Source organism: Sturnus vulgaris, chromosome 28, assembly GCF_052056855.1.
Source record: "Sturnus vulgaris isolate bStuVul1 chromosome 28, bStuVul1.hap1, whole genome shotgun sequence".
Taxonomy (NCBI): domain Eukaryota; kingdom Metazoa; phylum Chordata; class Aves; order Passeriformes; family Sturnidae; genus Sturnus; species Sturnus vulgaris.
In genome coordinates, this window is record NC_142270.1 from 5,057,124 (window position 1) to 5,078,915 (window position 21,792).

General features: G+C 48.1%; 1 protein-coding gene across 3 annotated transcripts in view; it reads left to right on the forward strand.

The window, feature by feature from the left end:
* The window catches only part of BIN3 (bridging integrator 3), a 42,740-nt gene that overhangs the window by 18,037 nt on the left and 2,911 nt on the right, over window positions 1–21,792 (forward strand). For all 3 annotated transcript variants that reach the window (XM_088179847.1, XM_088179849.1, XM_088179848.1), the window contains 5 exons: window positions 394–455; window positions 4,655–4,791; window positions 5,607–5,647; window positions 15,770–15,911; window positions 19,104–19,238. In XM_088179847.1, coding sequence (XP_088035973.1) covers window positions 394–455; window positions 4,655–4,791; window positions 5,607–5,647; window positions 15,770–15,911; window positions 19,104–19,238 — 517 coding nt within the window. The remainder of the gene's footprint in view (window positions 1–393; window positions 456–4,654; window positions 4,792–5,606; window positions 5,648–15,769; window positions 15,912–19,103; window positions 19,239–21,792) is intronic.

Below are 21,792 nucleotides of genomic sequence, written 5' to 3' on the forward strand. Positions count from 1 at the left end.
AAAAAAAAGTGTAAAATTACCAGAAAACTGCGGGGTCCCCAAAGAGCCCAACACCTCAGAGGACCAGGAGTGGCTTTGCCACTTTGTCACAGGAGCTCACAGGGATCATGTGGAAGCATTTGGCTTTACCATTTGTGCTAAGTGTGAGAAGTTTCAGGAAATATGCGAACTATGAATAAGAGATCACCAACTTGAAAAGGTTAAAAACCATCTGAAAACAACCCAAAAGGGTTGAGCTGCACTGAACTTCATCAAGCCTTGCCTGGATATTTTTAACTCCCACCAGAAGCCAGCATATTCAGCCCGTAAATGATTTGTTGCACGTATGATACACTTGGGTTTCTTTCTTTCCAAGATTTCCAACTTTGCCTTCTTTCTCTTCCCATCTTTCAGATTGGAAGATCAGACCAAAAAACTTCAGAAGGATATGAAGAAAAGCACAGATGCAGATTTGGGTAAGTGACTGGAGGATACATCGACTGTGAACTTGGCCACAGAGAGATGAAGTGACTTTTCTCGAGATCACATGAGTAATGTGTGACAAGTCTGGAAAACAAATCCAGAGCTCAGTCCCACTCAGTTTGCTTAGTTACAAGGCCATCTGCGAGAGGGCTGCGAGCAGCAGCTCAGCCCAGGGAACACAGACAGTGCTGTGGGCTCAGTCCCTGTCTCCTGAGCTCTGTGGCCTTGGACAAGTCCCTTTCTTTTCTTTGCCTCAGTTTCTGCCACTGAAAAAAAAAAACCAACAAAAAACCAGGAGTCATTATTCCAGGTCTCAGGTTATCCAGCAGCTCCAGCTGAGCCCATTGTGCCAGCAGTGCTTTTTCACCTCCTTCAGTCCTTTCACCTCCCTCTCTGGAGCCCCAGCAAGGTGGCATGGGGGGGGGTCTGCAGGGCACAGCTGGGCACAGCTGGGCACAGCTGGCTGTGTTTTCCCGTGGGAAATGCTGACCTGGCAGCTCTTCTCCTCCTCATTCCCTCGGTGGCTGCTTCTTTTGGCTTCCCCTCGTGGCAGTGGGCGATGGAGGAAGCAATAAACACGTTTGGGGTGACATCTGTCCTTGCAGGTGTCCTGCCCCGTGTCCCAGCTCCCCTCACATCCCGGAATCTGCTGTGCCCAGAGAGGGATCCAGCACAGGGCAGCTGGATTTGTTGAGCAGAGCAGGGCAGGAACCTGCAGCAAAGAGCTGTTCCAAACCCAGATGGTTTTTTCCCAGTTTTGGAGCATTCCCTGCTTGGCCCCCACAGCTCCAGAGCCAAGGCAGAGGCAGCAGCACAAACAGGTGTGGGCTGCACTGGGCCAGCTCTCATCCCATGGGATTGGGGTCACAGCAGGGCAGGGCAGTGGGAAGGAGGCAAATTTGGGGCTTTCCATGATCCAGCCTCTCACCTGTGTGTGTGTGTGTGGATATTGCCTGACACAAACACACCTCCAGGCTCTTCCCCTGCTCTCCCACCTTTCCCAGCACGGGGAGAGGGGTGGGAAAAGCACCAGACACCCAGGGCTCTTTTCCAGGGTGAAAAGTGCCCTTTCTGAGGACTCTGGTCATTGTCAGGGATCCTTGGTAAGTTTTTCCTTGTTAAGGATTCCCCTCCCCTCCCTTGCAGTGGGCGTTGTTTATATGGAGCATTTCAAGTCCCAGAGGAGCTGTGGGAGGACTTTCTTTTTCCGTTCTGTTACATGGCAGAGTCACAAATGAGCCTTGGCCAGAGCCAGGAAGATCTGATTTCTCATTTTAAGGCTTGAAATGATGAGTGGAGGGAGAGGTGCTGCTCACAGCCTGCTGGAGGAAAAGGAGGTGGATCACATCAATCCCTGAGGATGCCTCTCCTCACCTGGCAGTGCCCATTCCCAACATCCAGCCCCCCCCCCAAATCCAGCAAGGGTGGCAGCATTTTGTCCTCCTGTCTCCTTCCTCCAGGCTCAGGGGGTTGGTTCTTCACTGCCTGCAAACACTCCCTGGCAAAGTGGGACTGGTGGCTCGAGTCTCCACCTTCTTCCCAAAAAGCTCAGCTCAGAACAAGAGTGATTCCTGTGCAGGGAAATATCCCAGTGAGGCCTTTCCACTGCCCTGCCAGCAAACAGGGAATGGGGTGTTAGCAGCACTCCCTGGCCCATGGCTGGAGATCTCTCACCCCCTTCCCCACCCTCTTTCCAAAGAAAACAGAATCTTAAGGAGCAGGAGGATATTTTTAACTGGAGGTGAAATCTCTCCTTTGGTGCAGGGAACTCACGGGATCCCCATGGCTCAGGTTTGTTCTCTGGCTGCTCTGGACTCTAAAATCTGAAATTCCTTTAATTGGAGCTACATCTCACATGTTTAATGAGCAGAAGAGCAGTGCAGACCCTCCTGAAGGCCACCCTGAGGGACTGGTGATCCCTTCTCCTCCTCCTTCTCCTTCTCCTTCTCCTTCTCCTTCTCCTTCTCCTTCTCCTTCTCCTTCTCCTTCTCCTTCTCCTTCTCCTTCTCCTTCTCCTTCTCCTTCTCCTTCTCCTTCTCCTTCTCCTTCTCCTTCTCCTTCTCCTTTTCTCCTTCTCTCTCCTCTCCTCTCCTCTCTGCCCTGGGACTTTCAGACCCCACTTTTTCAGCTCTCTACAGGTGATGTCAGTGATGCAGAGGAAATTCCTGACCCAAATTCCCCCTGGACCTGCCCAAACCTCCCCCAGTTCCCGACCTCCCAGCATGACCCTGCCACTCCCTCCCTCCAGTTCCCTTCCAATCCTTCCCTGTGAAGGAAAACTTCATTTTTTTTATTATTTTTTTTTTTTCCAGCTGAAGGAGTTCTGCCATTCTTAACTCCATCCCATTCTGGCACAAATCCCTGCTCAGATGTGGTCACACATATGGATTATATCCCATCTGTTTAAAGGTTTAAATGCCTAAAGCCTTCATGTTTGGATAATAGATGGATACGGGAGCTTTGTTATTCCAGAGTGAGAGGCTCGTTCTGCATTGAGCTCCCCAGCTCTGCTGCTTCTGAGCTCTCTCTGTTATAATTGTGTGTAACCTTTCAATCAGAATGTTTAACCCCTTGATTTATGATCTTAAGCCCCATTATTCGGATGATTTGAACTTTTAATATCTGAGGGAGTCTTTCCAAAGCTCCTCCATAGCACGGCTCAAGCATCTGGCTTTGTGATCTCCAACTGGAATAACTTCCAGCACTGAGGAAAAGGAACTTTTTTTTTTAAGTCCTTCTAGCTTCTTTTTCTTTTTTAGTCTATTGTATCCCTGTTTATATTTATGCTTTCCTTTTTATTAGTCTTTTTTTCCATTCTGTACCTTCCCTAATTTTTTGCTGGTTTGTGTAGTGGTTCTGTCATTGAATTTTCCCTTTGCAGACCAAATGTTTGGATAAAGAGGGATGTGGCTGATGGAAAACCAGCAGAATGCTCAGTCAGAGCATGACCTGGTGCTTCTGGATTTCTTGGTGACACTCCCAGGGCCTGCAGGGACTTCATATCTCCCCTAGCTCCTTCTCCACAGGCACAAAATTCAGGTTTATTGAGGGGGAAAACGCTTAACTTGTGTCCCTGCTCTTTGTGTTTGGAAAGGGAAAGAGAAACCTCATCTCCCAGCCCTGTCAGTCTGGTCCTTTCCCACTAAACCCACTTCAAATACATGGTTTTTTTGTAAAGCCATTTGAAAGACTTAATGGACTGTGATTTTTCTCATCGTGGAAGAGCTGTAGTGAGGCTGAGAGTGACACTTAATAGTCTGTCGAGAGAAGATGTATAAAAACCCCCATCTCTATTTTATTTTTTTTTTTTTAAGAGAACAGTGCTTTTGTTAGTCTGGGATTATTTCTGGCAGCATCACAAGCCTCACATTGGAGTGGTTCAGACTTAACTTATATAAAAACACTTCTCTGGGTGTTTACATGAATGAATTGGTGCCTTTTCCTTGATTTTTCTCTCAGCCACCAGCAAGTTTCTCCAGCAAGTTTGTGCTGAGCCCCTCCTGGCTGGCTCAGCTCCCTGATTTTTGCCTTGTGGAGATGCCTGGCAGTGGGAAATTGTTGGAACCCAAAAGCCTGGCAGTTTTGAGCTTTCTGTGCTTTCTGACACTGACCCCCAGGAGAACACAGCTTTGGACTCAATTCCTTGGAGAAGGCTCCAAAATTTGAGTGGTGGAGTTAAAATCACGGGTGTGTGGTTAAACAGAAGTGTGTGATTGCACACGGTGAAGGGTTTGGGATTTGGGGTTTTTATAATATAATAACAGGTGTGGGACAAGATGGAGGATTTTGGGTGGTGTCTCTTTCTGTGCTCATCTCCCTCCTTCTCCAGGATTTCAGGCAGTTTTTGGTTGGACAGTCAGTGCTGCACGGGGGGTCACAGGAGTTTGGTTATTGGGTCAAAAGTATCAATAATATCGGTGTTAATTCTCTAATTGGACTGTTTAGGTTTAAAAGTCCTTGTAACCAGCTCCATCCAGCTCCATTTTGCTCACTTGGTAAAAGTGCTGCAGAACTCTCTGTACTTTAGATAAGATTGAATAAAAACCAAACCCAAACACGAGAAAATTCATCTCCATGGCGTTTTTAATCCTGACTGGGTGAAGACAGAAGAAAATGAAGACAAAGCATTAATTAAGTGGTGCAGTTAACCCTTTACAGGAAATGTGACCCTGTCTGGTTCCTTTCCCACCAGCCATGTCCAAATCTGCTGTGAAGATCTCCTCAGACCTGCTGTCCAACCCCCTGTGTGAGCAGGAGCCCTCGTTCCTCGAGATGGTCACAGCCTTTGACACGGCCATGAAGAGGATGGACTCCTTCAACCAGGAGAAGGTGAAGGAGAAAATGGGAACTGGGAGTGCTGGGAGTGTCAGGGGATCATGGAATGGTTGGGCTTGGGAGGGATTTGATCCCATCCCCTGGGCAGGGACACCTCCCACTGGCCCAGGGTGCTCCAAACTCGCCTTGGGCACTTCCAGGACTGGGGCATCCTCGGGGAAATCCATCCCAGCCCCTCCCCAGCCTCACAGGGAACAATTCCTTCCCAAAATCCCACCCAGCCCTGCCCTCTGGCAGTGGGAAGCCATTCCCTCTGTCCTGTTCCTCCATCCCTTGTCCCAAGTCCCTCTCCAGGGAATTCTGGAATGGTTTGGGTTGGAAGGGACCTCAAAAGTCACTCAGAGCCACCCCTGCCATGGCAGGGACACCTCCCACTGTCCCAGGGGGCTCCAGCCTGGCCTTGGACACTTCCAGGGATCCAGGGGCAGCCACAGCTCCTCTGGGAATTCCATCCCAGCCAGGAATTCCTTCCCAAAATCCCACCCATTCCTGCTCTTTGTCAGTTTGAAGCCATTCCCTGTGTGCTGTCCCTCCATCCCTTGTCTCTCACCTCTTTCCCTCTTTATCATCATCCCCAAGACTTTTCCCACACGAGCTCCTCTAATCTCATCCCTCTGGCTGGGATTTCAGCTCCCATGGGAGAAATTCCCTCTTTTGGTTAAAGGACATCGTGGTTGTGCTCAGGATCCCTCCCCACCCCGTGGTGGGCTCTGTGCAAACCCATCCTTGTGCAAATGGGATTTTCCTGCAATCCTGACGTGCCATCCTCCCTTTTTTTTTTTTTTTTTTTTTTTTGTTGCTTTCCACAGGTGAATCAGATCCAAAAGACAGTGATAGAGCCTTTGAAAAAGTGAGTACCAACCATCATCTCCTGGGGATTGTCCTCATCCTGAGTTTAGGGATGGATCCTGGAGAGAGGCTGGAAATCAGAGGGACAATCCTGCCCTGGTCCTGTTTGCCACACTGCTTTTGGTACCTTAGTGAAAAATAATTTGTACCTTAATAATAATTTGGTACCTTAATTAATAATAATTTTAACCTGTTTGGCCACTTGGATCCACTGTAGCTTAAAGAAATCCTGAGATATAAAATCGTGGAGTATCCTAGGCTGGAAGGGACGCCCAGAAGATGAATAATTCAATTTTCTCTCTGTTTATGTGTTGGTTTTTACCAACTCTTCGCTCCAGCAAAGGAACAAAACCAGCTTGAGATCATCCAAGGGGGTCAGAAATTGGCTGGTTGAGCAAAAGTTTCTTTCATTTGGAAATTTTCCTAAATAAAAAAGAAGGAAGTGAAAATTCCTGCATGTTTATAAATAATATTTCCATGTAAAGAAGGAGGAGAGTTTGCAGAGCCTTTGTAGCCAGAGAGGTTGGAAATGAGCTGAAAACACCCAAATCTCACAGTTTTGTCACGTCTGGCCTGCAAAATTTCCACCTTTTCCAGGGTCACAGGCTGTGCCCCCAAACCTTGCAGGATAAATTCAGTTCTCTCCCAAATATCTCCTTAAATCCCAAGATTTGCTGTTTTGTTACAGGAGCAGAGCCAGCGAGCAAAAATAAAATGAAATTACTTTAATATGACAGTAAGTGTTGCAAATTGCTGAATAACAATTTCAGTTTAGGTTTGACACACAGAGGGGTTGTCGTGGTTTAGGGTTTTTTTGTCTTTTTTTTTTTTTTTTTTTTTTTCCCCTGAAGTTGTTGTTTCTGCCCAAATCTGAAAGTAAAATCTCATGGATCACTTAACACCTGAGGTTACAGCATGTTCCTGTCTGGGGGATGTTTAGTGACTCAAGTTTTACCTTGGTCCCCTCTCCACAACCAGAAATTCCTGCTTATTTAAGGGAAAAAAAAAGAAAAAGAGAGAAAGAAAAAGAAAAAAAAAATCCCAGCCTTTTGCTGTGGAATTGTGTTGCTTATTATCTAGATTGTCCTCATGAAAGATACATTAACTTTTTCTTCCAGCATTCTGTTAAAATTGGAAGAACTTGTGTTTCTGAGATATTCTGGGTTGATTTTTTTTTTTTTCTTTTTTTTTTTCCCCCTCAGCTTGTGTTAGTTGGTGAAATGAAAGACAATCCCTTTCCCTGCAAACCTGCCTTGGGTTTGGAATCCTGGGGTGGTGAATTCAGGACAATGAAACCATTTCCGTGTGCCCAGGGGGGATGCCCTGAGGGCTGGAATTTTGGGAACAGGAACCTGCTCCGAGGCAAAGGGAGGTGACAATGACATTCCCATGGCCAGGGTGACCAGGACATTCCCATGGCCAAACCTCTCCCAATTTTGGGAGAGCAGGGAGTGAGGGAGGAAAAGGCTCCAGGGAAACCTCAGAGTCCTAAAGAGGCTCCAGGAGAGCTGGAGAGGGACAGGACACAGGGAGTGGCTTCCCAGTGGAAAAGTGGAGATTTCAATGGGATTTTGGGAAGGAATTCCTGGCTGGGATGGAATTCCCAGAGGAGCTGTGGCTGCCCCTGGATCCCTGGAGATGTCCCAGGCCACGTTGGAGCCCCCTGGGACAGTGGGAGGTGTCCCTGCCCATCCAGGGGTGGCTCTGGGTGACTTTTGAGGTCCCTTCCAACCCAAACCATTCCAGAATTCCCTGGAGAGGGACTTGGGACAAGGGATGGAAGGACAGGACAGAGGGAATGGCTTCCCACTGCCAGAGGGCAGGGCTGAGTGGGATTTTGGGAAGGAATTGTTCCCTGTGAGGCTGGGGAGGGGCTGGGATGGATTCCCCAATTCTGGAAGTGTCCAAGGCGAGTTTGGAGCACCCTGGGCCAGTGGGAGGTGTGGAAGGGGGTGGATGTGGATGTGGATGATCCTTCAGATCCCACCCCACCCATTCCATGTTTCCCTGACTCTGGACACTCCATTATCTGCCCAGTCCTCAGTTCAGCACCAGGGTGTTTATTCCTGGCTGCTTCCCAGCTTTTCTCTCCAGCTTCCTTAATTTCCATTGGCCTAGAAGATGAGAGATTTGTTGGTTTGGTTTTTTTTGTTTTTTTTTTTTTCCCTTTTCCTGCCCTTTGGCACCTGCAAAGCTTCACCCTGTGTGCCTTTAACCAGCTTATGTTCCATGCTGGGGAAGCTTCACCCCCACTCTGAGAACAAAAATTCTCCTTCCCTTCCCTCCTTCTTCCCTTTGTAGGTGCATCCCTGGCCAGGAACATTTCTGAGGAGCCCAAGGGTCCATTTTGAGGCTAATGAGATGCAGGAGAGAAATGCAGAGCTTGCACCTCCCTCCCCTTGTCCCACTGGCAGATAAAGCCCAGTGCTGGTTCTGGCAGAAAAGTTCCAGATTAATGAAAGCTGCCTTGAGGAGCTCTTCTTATTTCCAGTTAGGTTTTTCTTCCCCTTGTCGAGGCAGCTCTCTCGAGCCTCTCCCAACTTTGCTCTGACCTAGAAAAAAAAAAAAATAGGCTTTTTAATTTTTTTTTTCCCTCCAACAGCTGCACTTTATTACATCTTCACTGGTGGTCTTTTAGAGTTTATTAGCCAAAGAAACAGATAAATATAATCCAGACAATTATCATTAGTGGTAATATATTGTAATCAGAGGCACATGGGCAGTAAAATCTCCATTCAGTTGTCCAGGGATTGGAGTTTCCAGGCAAATCTTGGGGAATTTGTTAAACCATGTTGAAAAAAAGCAGTAGTAGATTCAGTGGGGAGGGGGTGGAGGGTTATTGTTTCAGTCCTTCTGCTTCTGGGCTCGTGGGGTTGTTCACAATTTGGCTTTTTGAGCCCCAAGAACCCTTTGGGGCTGGGAATGACTCATTTCTTTCCCTGGAAGAGCAAAGCTCCAGTGAGAATATTGCATTTTTTAGGGGATGGGTTGGGCGAGGAGCTGGGCAGGAGGGATGGGCTCCTCTTTGGGAGCTGCCTGTGGAATCTCACACCAGAGCAGCAGATTTGGGGCAGAAAGGGACAAATCCAGCTGGTTTGCACTTCACTCTCCCAGTTCTTCCCAGTCAGGGATTGGGGATGGATGATTAAGGTTCCATATTGTGTGTCTGTATTGAAGGAAGGAAGCAGCTTAGAGGAGCCAGGTGCTTTGGAAATCCACGGGATTTAGGGACTTTCAGGTCTCAGTTTAACTGACTCTGTCTGACCCTCTCACAGCAAGGGGGTGGCCTGGTCACCTTGGCTTGGTGCCATTCCCTTGGAGCATTGTCCTGCTCACAAATCCAGAGAGGTTCTGGCCACGGGAATGTCATGGTCAGCTTGAATCGGTGCCTTTCCTTTGGAGCATGTTCCTGTTCCCAAAATTGGAGAAATTTTGGCCATGGGAATGTCCTGCTCACCCTGGTATGGGGCCAAACCTTTGACTTGGAGCAGATTCCTGCTCCCAAAACTGGAGAGATTTTGGTGATTTGTCCTGGTACAGGATGACACCACTGGAGCAGTGTCCTTGTCCCAAAATTGGAGAGGTTTTGGCCATGGAGATGTCTTGGTCACCCTGGCATGAGGCCAAACCTTTGACTTGGAGCAGATTCCTGCTCCCAAAACTGGAGAGATTTTGGTCATGGGAATTTCCTGGTCACCCTGGCACTGAATCACCCCACTGGAGCAGTGTCCTTGTCCCAAAATTGGAGAGCTTTGGCATTGGGATGTCCTGATCACCCTGGCATAGTACAACCCCTTTGATTTGGGGCATTGTCCTGCTCCCAAATTTGGAAAATTGACCACAGGGATTGTCCTGGTCACCCTGGCTTTAGCAGGGGTGACACAAAGGGTGCTGCCACCAAGGTGCCACCACACAGGGCTGGGTGTGAGACCTGTGGGACATCCCAGAGGTGCAATCCAGGAGCTGCTCAGACCAGTGGAATTCCAACAGAGCTGCTTGTCACCAACATCTGCCAGCAACACAACCAGGAGAGGGATCCCTCACTCCATCTCCTTCCCACCACCCCCCATTCCCATGGTCCCTGGAGCTGGCCAGGAAAAGGGAACCGGAGCTGGCCAGGAAAAGGGAGCCAAAACTGATCAGGAAAAGGAGCCACAACTGATCAGGAAAAGGGAACCAAAACTGATCAGGAAAAGGGAGCCAAAACTGATCAGGAAAAGGAGCCAAAACTGATCAGGAAAAGGGAACCAAAACTGATCAGGAAAAGGAGCCAAAACTGATCAGGAAAAGGAGCCAAAACTGATCAGGAAAAGGGAGCCAGAGCTGGCCAGGAGCAGCTCCAGGGGTGCAGGACCGGAAGCAGGAAAAGCAGCTTTCATGTCTTTAACGAGCCCCTAATGAGGATTTGGAGCAGCCACATGGCCACCTAATCCCCTGAGCGCCACTTCCTCCTCCTGGCCTCTCCATTCCTGCGCCTTTTCCCTCCAGGAGGAAGGGCTGGGTTGGATTTCCCCCTTCCTGGTGGGTGGATGGGCCCCCACGGATGTGTGGGCACGAGCTGGGGAATGGCAGGAATGCCCTCCATGCTCCTGAGCCATCCTGGTGCCTCTCCAAATTTCCCTCACCTCATCCACCGTGGTTTTCTTTGGCATCTGATGCTTCCCACCTCTGTTGTTCCTTTTTTTTTTTTTTTTTTTTTTTTTTTTTTTTTTTTTTTAACCTGTCCATCACCAGCTGTAGGTCTTGTCCGTTTCCTTTTGGTTTCTTAGCCAAGATATCATCCCAAAAATAATTCCCTAGGGAAGAGCCACGTGTGTCCAGCTCACAGGCTGCCAATGAGGGTGTTTGAGGTGCTTGAAAACAAGGAGAATTAAAGGTTTTAGCATTACTTTTCCCTCTGCCAAAGCTCCAGCACCCCATTCCCACTAAAAATGGGGCCTGACAGAAGCAGTGGGTTGAGAATTTGGGATTGAGAGAGTGAGAAGACAGAGAGGTGACAGAATGTTCCTACTCCTCAAGCATCCCCGCCATCCCCAGGGCTTCCCAGCAGAGAGATGGGAAGGAATTTCCAATTTCCAAGCCCCAGATTTGTCAGCTGGGCTGAAGCAGCACCAGCAATCCTGGGGCCCTTTTATCTCCTGTGGCAGCATCTCTCCAACCCCATCCTTTAATTACGGGGAGCTGAGGTGGGAACATGATTTGGAATGCAGGGACCAGGGTGATTTAGGTGTTTTTTTCCAAGGATAACCTGTCATCCTGTGAGGAGTTCACCGACAGGTTCCCTCTCTCTCTCCCCCCACAGGCACGGGCAGAGTAATTTGTATTTTCTTTTCGTTATCCCTGCGTATCTCCCCTCACCTGCTCCTCTTAATCTGCCTGGGCTGTAATCCCCTCTCAGCAGCCTTCCCTAAAAAGTGACAGGGAACAACAGCAGCTTATTCCTCAAGCTGCTTTCATGGCAGGGGCTCTAACACCCCCGTGTGCTCCTTTACCTTCACTTTGCCACCATTCCCACCAAATTCCCTTCCGAGTCTTTTTTTTTATTTTCTTGGGTTTGAGTTTAGAAAAGGAAGCCTTGGGTTACAGAGGGTGCTGGGAGGGATTTGGGAGTGGTTTTGGCTGCCAGGCCCTTCATTCCCTGTGGAGGAGCACAGGGAGGAGGACGGTGTTGGGATTATTGATAATATTGGATATTAGGAATATCCTTTTTTTTTTGTGGTAAGAGCTGTCAAACCCTGGCACAGTCTGCCCAGGAGTCACCATCAGTCAGAAAAGGCATGGATGTGGCACTTTGTGGCTTAGTGGTGCTGGGTTGGTGCTTGGACTCGGTTTTAAGGCTCTTTTCCAGCCTTGCTGATTCCCTGGTTTGTTATAAACACCCACATCTGCCCCAGGGCTTTCCTCTGTGCATCCCACAGGGACAGGAATTGTTCCCTCGCTCCAAGTGCGTGGAATGGATGAGTGAAACATCCCAGATTTTTGCATGTGAGGCTTCCCTGCTCTTTCCCCATGTCCCTGAAATTCTTCCCTGGAGTTCTTCCCTTGAGCTTCCCTGAAATTCTGTGTGGAGTTGTTCAGACTCCATCTCCAAAGGGCTCTTTGGCTGCTGCTCCCCTCCCAGTTGATCCCAGTTGATCCCAGTTGATCCCAGTCCCTTTGCTGCCAGGAGGGGTTGGTGGTGCTTGGCCAAAGGCTTTGGAGAACTCTTCTGATCCCTGCAGGGCCGTTCCTGGAGGGCTTGGCCGTGCCTGTGCATGGCAGGGGCTCTGCAGAGCCTTTGTGCCGGGCTCTGCACCGCGAGCATTTGTCAATAACGTGCATGAGATGGTTGTGGAGACACTGGAGTCAGGAATTCCTCGGGGTAACTTGGCACCCCTGCCCCTGCACGGCTGTTTGGCACCCCTGGCACTCGCCTTGGGATCGTGTTTCTGTCCACACAGGGAGAAAAAACCTGGGCAGGACTTGAAACCCCTTCTCCATGAATCCCAGGGGAATCCAGGATTCCTTCATTCCTCCAGGAGCCGGGGGCAGCTTTGCCTCAATCCGGAGTTGAGCTTCCCTGCTTGAGCTGAGCTGATCCTGCGTGGAAATTAAACCAGGGAGAGTGTGGCTGGGGTGGGGAGAGATCAGTGGGCACAGGGAGAGCTCGATGGGCACAGGGAGGGCTCGGTGGGCACAGGGAGGACTCAGTGGGCACAGGAAGAGCTCGGTGGCCACAGAGAGAGCTTGGTGGGCACAGGGAGGGCTCAGTGGCCACAGGGAGAGCTCAGCTGGAGCATTGGTGGTGTCCAGAGAAGCCACAAGTGACCCAACCCTTCTCTGCTGGAGGACAACCACACTGAGGGAACCTCAATAGTGATCGGGTTGGTTTTGAACTAAATAAGGAGAGACTTAAACAAAATATTGCCTGTGAGGATGAGGGTGGCATAGGTTGCCCAGAGAAGCTGGGAAACACTTCCAATCCAGCTGGGATGGGCCTTGGAGCAGCCTGGGGCAGTGGGAAGTGTCCTGCCCGTGGCAGGGGGTGGAATGGGGTGATTTAAGGTGGGATTCCATGATTCCCAGGCTGGAGCTCAGGGCACTCAGAGCCGGGCACAGAGCTGGGCCCCCCCTGCTCTCAGAAATGCAGCGTATAATCTATGCATTAAAAGTCCTTGTGAGACAGGAGCTGCTGTGCCTACACAGTTCCAGCCTCTTCAGATCCAGCCCTGTAGATATATATATATTTTTTTTTTTTTAAAGCTCTGCCTGAGCACAGTGTCCTTCCATTACGGGCTGCGAAATTGCGCCGAGTCGATACCGGGAATAAAAAGGGGGAAAGAAAAAAAAAAGAAAAAAATCAAAATCGAGCCTTTTTAAATTTTTTTTTCTCTCTTTTTAAAACCCAGATTTAACTTCAAAGTAAATGGAAACCGCGTTGCTGTTGGTCTTGTGCGTCCTCCCTCGCTGCTTTTTTCCCAGGCTCTTCCCTGTGGGGTGGAAGTGGCCGAGTGTGACTTTGCTGGAGTCTCGTGGCTCCGTTCAGGCACGAACATCGGGAAGTGCCAGGGAAAAGCCAGGACAACGCCACTAACAGCTGGGTTTGGGTGCCAGCACGAGGCTCAGTGGTTTGGGGATGTCTCAGGAAGGGTTTTCCAGGATTTGCTGGATGTGCTCAGGGCTTGGTGCACAGCAGGGAAGGGAGGATTTCCCAGCCTGGAATCTCCTCTGACATTCCCGTGTCTGGATTCCCACTGTGGAGGAGCAGCTCAGCTCATCCCCGTGGTCTTGATTTTATTCCCTGCTTTAGGTGTGAGGTTGAATCCTTCCCAAACCTCCCCCATCAGGGACAGAACATAAAATAAACCAGGAAAGGCTCTGGATTTTTGGATTCCATCCTTCCCAGCGTTAATAATTGGGAGAAATTCCTGCAGGAGCTGCGACCTGGAGCTGCTGGCACTGTGTGTGTGCCACACTGGGAAAGGACATCCCATAGTGAGGAGACCCGGCCTAAAAACATCCCTGGGAATGCTCCAGGCCAGGCTGGAGTGGGCTTGGAGCCTCCTGGGCCAGTGGAAGCCCCAACAGGAGAGTCCTGAAATCCTTTTCCACCCCAAAAAAAAACATTCCCAGATTCCATGAACCCAAACCATTATCCCATCTCAACCTTTCCTTCCCACCCCTGCCCTCCATCCCTATTTCCCTGACCCTTTTCCCAGCAGATTTTTGGACTTTACAAAGAAGTGGAAGAGATTTGAGCAGCCCAGGAGCTGCTGCTGCATCCAGGCCGTGGCTCCCATTTAAATACCATGGGATGGTGTGGGATGGTGCCATAAAAAGCAATGTCAGGGCAGAGCATCTGATCCTCTCTGGGCAGCTGGAGCAGCTCCCTGATGAATTTTCCAGGTTGTTCCTCATCCCAACAGAGGGAGAATATCATGGGATATGTATTTATATTTATATTTATATTTTTATTTACATTTATTTTTATTTTTATTTTTATTTTTATATATTTTTATATTTATATTTATATTTAATATTTATATTTATATTTATATTTATATTTATATTTATATTTTATTTATATTTTATTTATATTTATATATTTATATTTATATTTATATTTATATTTATATTTATATTTATATTTATATTTTATTTATATTTTATTTATATTTATATATTTATATTTATATTTATATTTATATTTATATTTATATTTATATTTATATTTATATTGACACGAATTTGTTCTGGGCAGGATTGAGGGATCACATCCCTGGATCAGCCTCTCTGTCTCAGCCCAGGGATGCTCCACACAAACTCTTGGATACAAATATTCCCATTTTTCCCCGGCTCCTTTACAAACTGAGGCTCAGGGATGGAATTTTTCCCTCAGCACCCACTGGTCCAGCGAGCAGAAAATGGGATTTTAATGGGGTTGGAGTGGCTGGGAACTCCCGTGGTTCTGCTTGAACCGTGGATTTAGGTCACATCCAAAGCAAATTACATTTATCGAGTGACATTTGTATCTTTGCTGATGCCCCCCCAGAGTTTGATTTATATTTATATTTTTTATCCATTTTAAAAGGTGGGAAAGATTTATTCCCTCATGGAAGTAAAATCCAGCACCCGGCTGCTCAGATTTTTCACCACCAATCCCTGCCTTCAACTCCATAAAATCACTCTGGAATTTATAAATATGAAATAATTTCATTAATTAAATAACATTAATTTCTAAATATTAAATTATTCTCTCCAGAGACAGCATCACCTATTTGATCCCTGGTATCCCCTGGGATAATTTGATTTCCTGGAATTAAGAGACAAGAGCAACGTTCCAGTTCCTGCTTTTCCCTTTTCTGTCACATTCAAAAATAATTCTCCATCAGATGTTCATGTTTCCTCAATTTGCAACACATTTTAATAATAGGAATCTTTCCCATGGCCTGGATAAATTGTTGGGTGCTGTGAATCCTTCTGGGGGGAACTCAGGGCTCATCTTCAGCTGGGTTTGTGACCCAAAAAGGGCAAAAATTTGCCAAAAAAAAAAAAAGACAAAATATGAATCATAAAAGAGCAAAAAATTAACCAAAAAAAAGAGAAAAAAATTAACAAAAAAAAAAAGAGCAAAAAATGAACCAAAAAGAAAAAAAAAACAACAGAAAAGAGCAAAAAATTAACCAAAAAAGAGAAAAAAATTAACAAAAAAAGAGCAAAAAATTAACAAAAAAAAGAGCAAAAAATTAACCAAAAAGAGAAAAAAAACCCCCCAAAAATGCAAAAAAATAATGAAAGAAAGCAAAAAAATAATATCCAAAAAGGAAAAAAAAAAGTGCAAAAATCGAATACAGCAGTTAATATTTATTTTCCACTCCTTATTTATTTTTCACGAACTTTTACTTCAACTTCTCCACCTCTTCTTTCCCACCAGCAATTGTTGAAACACCACATTAATTAAGAATATTCCGAATTTTGGGATGGTTTAGCTCGGAAAAACCTCTCCCATTGTCACAGCAGGGAACTTCCTGCTACACCAACGACCTTGAACGTTTCATCCACCCAAAATTTTAAAATTTCCCATCCTAAACTTTTCCCTTTTTTTTTAATTTTTTTTTTTTTATTTTTTAATTTTTTCCCCCAGGTTCAGCAGTGTCTTCCCAAGCCTGAACATGGCCGTGAAGCGCCGGGAGCAGACGCTGCAGGATTACAAACGTTTGCAATCCAAGGTGGAAAAATATGAGGAAAAAGAGAGAACTGGACCCGTCCTGGCCAAGTTGCATCAGGTATTGAAATGTAATTTTATCGAAATGGAATTTTTTTTTTTTTTTTCCAGGAGAAAATGGAATTTTTTTTCCGAGAGAAAACGGATTTTTTTTTTTTCCAGGAGAAAATTGAAATTTTTTTTCCAGGATAAAACGGAATTTTTTCCAAGATAAAATAGAATTTTTTTCAAGAGAAAATAAAATTTTTTCCAGGAGAAAATGGAAATTTTTTCCAAGATAAAATGGAATTTTTTTCCAGGAGAAAATGGAATTTTTCCGAGAGAAAATGGAATTTTTTTCCAGGAGAAAATGGAATTTTTTTTCCAGGATAAAACGGAATTTTTTCCAAGAGAAAATAGAATTTTTCCAAGAGAAAACAGAATTTTTTCCAAGATAAAATGGATTTTTTTTCCAAGATAAAATGGAGATTTTTTTCCAAGAGAAAATGGAATTTTTTTCCAGGAGAAAATGGAATTTTTTCCGAGATAAAATGGAATTTTTTCCAAGATAAAATGGAGTTTTTTTCCAGAGAAAATGGAATTTTTCCCAGGATAAAACGGAATTTTTTCCAAGAGAAAATAGATTTTTTTCCAAGAGAAAATGGATTTTTTTTCCAGGAGAAAATGGAATTTTTTCCCAAGATAAAACAGAATTTTTTCCAGGATAAAATAGATTTTTTTCCAAGAGAAAATGGAATTTTTTTTCCCAAGATAAAATGGAATCAAAGCCCCTGGAGCTCTGGGGGAGCTGAGGTCGAGGCTCTGGGGGGGTTCCCCCCGACCTCCCTGTGTGAGTGAGCAGCTGTGTGGGGAAGGGAACACATCACAGCATTTCCCAGCTTTATCTTTTTGCCACCTGTTCCAAAAAAAAAAAAAAAAAAAAATTCGTCTTGGAAAATTGCAGTAATTGGTTAACAGGAAGTTTTGCCAGATTCTTTTTTGCTCTCTCCTGAATTTTAACAAAATTGTGATGAGTTTGTTGGGGTTTTTTTTATTTTATTTTTATTTTTTTAAAAATCAAATCTTCCCCAGCGTTTTTCCCCCCAAATCTGTCGCTCTGGCAGCACGTGGCTTGATCCTCCCAGGAACAATTGATTCTCATAAAGTCAAAGAAAATGTGTTTTTCTGATGAATTTCCCCCCCTAAAAAAAACGAAGTTTTGTATTAAAGAACAGCCTGAACAAAAGACACTTCTGGTTTAACAGTAAGCAGCTTATTTTGCTCTGCCTCAGCAACTAAAGCTGGGGCTGGAAAAATGGGAATTCTTTTGTCCTGGTGATTAAGCAGGGTTTAGTTATTTCATTTATTTTTTCCCCTTAATGAATTTTTGATCTAATCCCTCCCTCCCCTCCAAAAAAAAAAATTTAACTAAACACTGAATTTAAACACCTGTGGGAGGGAGCCCTGAGCAATCCTGAACCTGGGGTATCCAGAGGGTCTGGATTTGATGGGAAAGGGCCTCATCTCAATCAGGGATTTTTAATTATTCAGCTGCAAATTTACATCCGTTGTTTGCTGCAGGATTTCTGCTCTTCTGCCCCCTGTGAGCTCCATCCCAGAATTTCCCCATTAATTCCATCCCAAGATTTCCCCCATGAACTCTATCCCAGAATTTCCCCCATGAACTCCATTCCAGGATTTTTCCTCATTAACTCCAACCCAAGATTTTTCCCATTAACTCCATCCCAGAATTTCCCCCATGAACTCTATCCCAGAATTTTCCCCATTAATTACATCCCAGAATTTTCCCTGTTAACTCCATCCCAGAATTTCCCCCATGAACTCTATCCCAGAATTTTCCCCATTAACTCCATCCCAGAATTTTCCCCATTAATTCCATCCCAAGATTTTTCCCGTTAACTCCATCCCAGAATTTTTCCCATGAACTCCATCCCAGAATTTCCCCCATGAACTCCATCCTGGCAGTTTCAGCGCTCCCGATTTCACATCGAATGATGAATTTGCTCCTTTGCTGGGATGATTCCAGATTTTTCCAGCCTGGAGCCCAGCCCGTGCCATCCCCCTGGCACCCTGTCCCTGTCCCCTGTCCTGTCCCTGTCCCCTGTCCTGGCACTGTCCCTGTCCCCAGGGTCAGGGCTGGGCTCTCCCTCACCCCCCTGCCGTCGGAATGGCACCGGGATTAAGTGGCCGACTGGATCCAGTGTAATATTTCACAGCCCACCCCCTCCTGCCCTTTTCCACACCATCCCAGAGACATTTCCCGTTCTCCCCACGCTCTGCTGGGCAGAGCCAGTTGGATGCACTGAGCTGAAGGTCACGGTGACGGTGGGGACACGATCCCGGAGCGACGCTCCAGGCTGAGGGGACGTGGATGTGGCCAGGGACGTTCTCCAGCCTGGCTGGGCTCTGGTTTTCTGAAGGAGAGAGGACACAACTTCTCTGGGTGTCCTGTGGCTTTCCAGGGTCAGAGCGTGGGTCCTACTGGGATCCATTGGATGATCCCACCAGGATCCATTGGATGATCCCACCAGGATCCATTGAATGGTCGCTTGGATCCAACCAGGCTCCATTAATTGGTCTCTTGGATCTCACCAGGTTCCATTAATTGGCCACTTGGATCCCACCAGGCTCCATTAATTGGCCACTTGGATCTCACCAGGTTCCATTAATTGGCCACTTGGATCTCACCAGGTTCCATTAATTGGCCACTTGGATCCCACCAGGTTCCATTAATTGGTCACTTGGATCCCACCAGGTCCCACTGGATGGTCACTTGGATCTCACCAGGTTCCATTAATTGGTCACTTGGATCCCACCAGGCTCCATTAATTGGTCACTTGGATCTCACCAGGTTCCATTAATTGGTCACTTGGATCTCACCAGGTCCCACTGGATGGTCACTTGGATCCAGTCAAGTTCTCTTGGATGATCCCATGGATCCCACCAGATTCCATTAAATGATCCCATGGGTCTCACCAGATTCCATTGAACGATCTCATGGGTCCCACCAGGGTCCACTGAATGATCCCATGGATCCCACCAGGTTCTCTTGGATGATCCCATGGATCCCACCAGATTCCATTGTGTGATCCCATGGATCCCACCAGGCTCCACTGAATGATCCCATGGGTCCCTCCAGGCTGCTCACTGCTTGTCCCCACATCCAAGCACAGCACCCCACTGTCCTGGGGTGGCCTCCATGCCAGGAGGATCCTTGTCCCAAGGGTCTGACCCGCCCTGTGTCCCTCTGCAGGCCCGGGAGGAGCTGCGCCCTGTGAAGGAGGATTTTGAAGCCAAGAACAAGCAGCTCCTGGAGGAGATGCCCAAATTCTACAGCAGCCGCATCGATTACTTCAAACCCAGCTTCGAGGCACTGGTCCGGGCACAGGTGAGACATTGTCCCTTCCTGGTACCTGTGTCCTGTCCTGTCCCACAGTTCCAGCCCTGCCTGTACTTTGTCCTCTGGAATTCCGTGGCTTTACCCACCTGGGAATGGCATCCCCTTGAATTTGGAGGCCTGAGCTCAGGGCTTGGTTAGGTTTGAGGTGTTTGGGCTCATCTGGAGGGTCTCCTAAGTGGAGAAGAGGTTCCTGGGACATCTCCACACCAAAGATTTCCAGGATGAGGTGCCCTGAATAACCAACAGCTTTCATTTCCATCTTCCAGCTTCCTTCAGGAACGTGCTGCTCCTCCTCCTCTTCCTCCTCTTCCTCCTCCCTCCTGCCTTTCCCATTCCCTCAGGCTGCAGAGAGGCAAGGCTGAGATCTCACCAAGCTTTGAGAACCTCTGGCACCCCACGCTGTCACTCCTGGGGCAGTCCAGCACCGGGGAGAAGGGCAGAACCGGGCACTGCGCACACCGTGGGCTCTTCCCCGCGGCATTTTGGGGCTGCAGGGACCCAGGTGTGCTGCGGGGGGGCTGCGGGAGGTGCGGGGAGCACGTGTTCCATCTCACCTCCGACTTTGGGGGGGCCTCTGTGCGGAGCTGCCAGCGAGTTGTCTGCAGGCTGATTCACCTACCAGATGGTGCCGATGCTCCCTGCGCCGCAGGGTGGGTGCTGGGGATGCTGTTCCTGCTGTTCCCTCAGCAATCGGCCACGGGGCTCCCTGTTCCAGCCGGGAATAACCAGAATTCCCGGAGCCACCGCAGGGTCTCGCTGGCCTTTTCCCCCTCCGTGGGTGAGACCTTGAAACCTGAATGTTCTCAGCCCTCTCCGGGGGTTTGTGATCTTCCTCAGAGAGCAGCTTTGCCCCTCTGGCTCCTCCTCATCCGTTTGTGTCCCGATTCCCAAGGAATTTGGGGTGAGGAGGACGTTGGGATGGGTGTGCTCGGAGCAGGGAGCAGCGGGGTGTCACTGCTGGGGAGTTTGTGACACTCTCCATCCATTATCCCTCTTCTTCCATGGGAATCCTCTGCTTGCTTTCCCATCTATGTGCCCTGCCTCTCTTCAGGTGAGGAATTTGTTGGGAAAACCGAGTGAAATCCCGTTTTTAACACCCAAAAAGGCAGCGTCACAACAAAGCTGATGCATCTCCCGTAGGCTGGACTAAAGCTGGTCCCAGATGGATGCAGCTCCTCACATCCCTCCCTCCTTCCCTGCCAGCCTCCATGGGAGCCTCATCCCTCTCCTTTTTCCCAGCACATCCTTCCATCCCCAGGGAGGGATTCTGGGAGGAGATCTTGGAATGTTTGCACCGAGCTGGGCTCGGGCTGTGTGTGCCCCCCTGGTTCAGGAGCTCTGGGAAGCGTTTTCCCACTGAAGTGGCTGAAATAAAATGGAAAAGGAATTTGATTTGCCCAAGGTAATGAGTCAGTGGCGAGCCAGGAATAGCAGCCGGAGCCCTGAGTCAGCTTTGGCAGCTGCTCACCTGCAGGCACCTGGCTGGGAAGGGCAGCTGGGAGCATCCCCATGCCAGGTGAGGCTGCCATGGGAACACTGCCCAGCTTTCCCTCCCTCTGGGCCTCCCTGAGCTGATGGAGCAGCTGGGGGGGGTCGTGTTCCTCGATGGAATTTCTATTTTCAGCCTTTCCTGCTTCTTTAGGAGTGGACTGAGGCTTGGAGGTGCATCCCACAAGGAAAGGGCTGGATGGGGTGGGTCTGGCATCAGCTGGCCCCGTGCAGGGTGCTGTGACTTTGGGGTTGTTTCTCCCCGGGTCAAACCAAATCCAATCCATGTAATTTTCTTTAATTTTTGGCCCTGGAGGAAGCCAGGAGTTAAAACAACACAAATTGTGTGTCAGTGAGCTGGGAAGGGACCAGCTGCCTCTCAGGGAAGGACAAGGACCCTGCTCCCAAGCACCTCCGTGGCTGTGACCCAAGGGGACCCTCCCAAAACTCTTGCCCAGGGGCGAGTTCCCATGGCACAGCCTGGCCGTGCTCCCAGGGCCGGGTGTCTCCTGACGCCGGGACATGTCCCGAGCTCGCAGGGCTGTAACATTCAACACCAAATTCTTCCCTCCACCCACGGGCCCGGGCCAAGCCAAGGGAGGCAAATATTTCCCTGGCTGGGGGCTTTGAAGTGGCCACATGGAGATGAAAGGGGGAGATTTTGGAGTTGTGGCTGGTGTGAGGCGTGAACAGCACTTCCTTCCCGCTTCGGGCTTTGTTTTCCAGCTAGAAAACACGAGATTCCTTTGGATTTTAATGGAACGGGGGGGAAAAATGAGGCTGGCAGGCAGGGATGGTGCTGTGGGCTGGGGGAGCCCGGCCCTGGCAGTGCCCCCGGGTTTGTTTTGGGTGGGGCTGCCCCAAACAAGGGCACTGTGGCCGGCTGGGCCATTGTGGCCGGGATCTATAGAAAATCCACGGAACACGGCGTCCCCAAACAGAATTAGTTCAAGACAGGTGGACTCAGGGCCCTTGGCTCAGGCTCAAAGGCGAGCTGGAGCTGGGATTTGATGGGATGGGGACAGAGCATATGGCATCCATAGCTGGAAAAGTA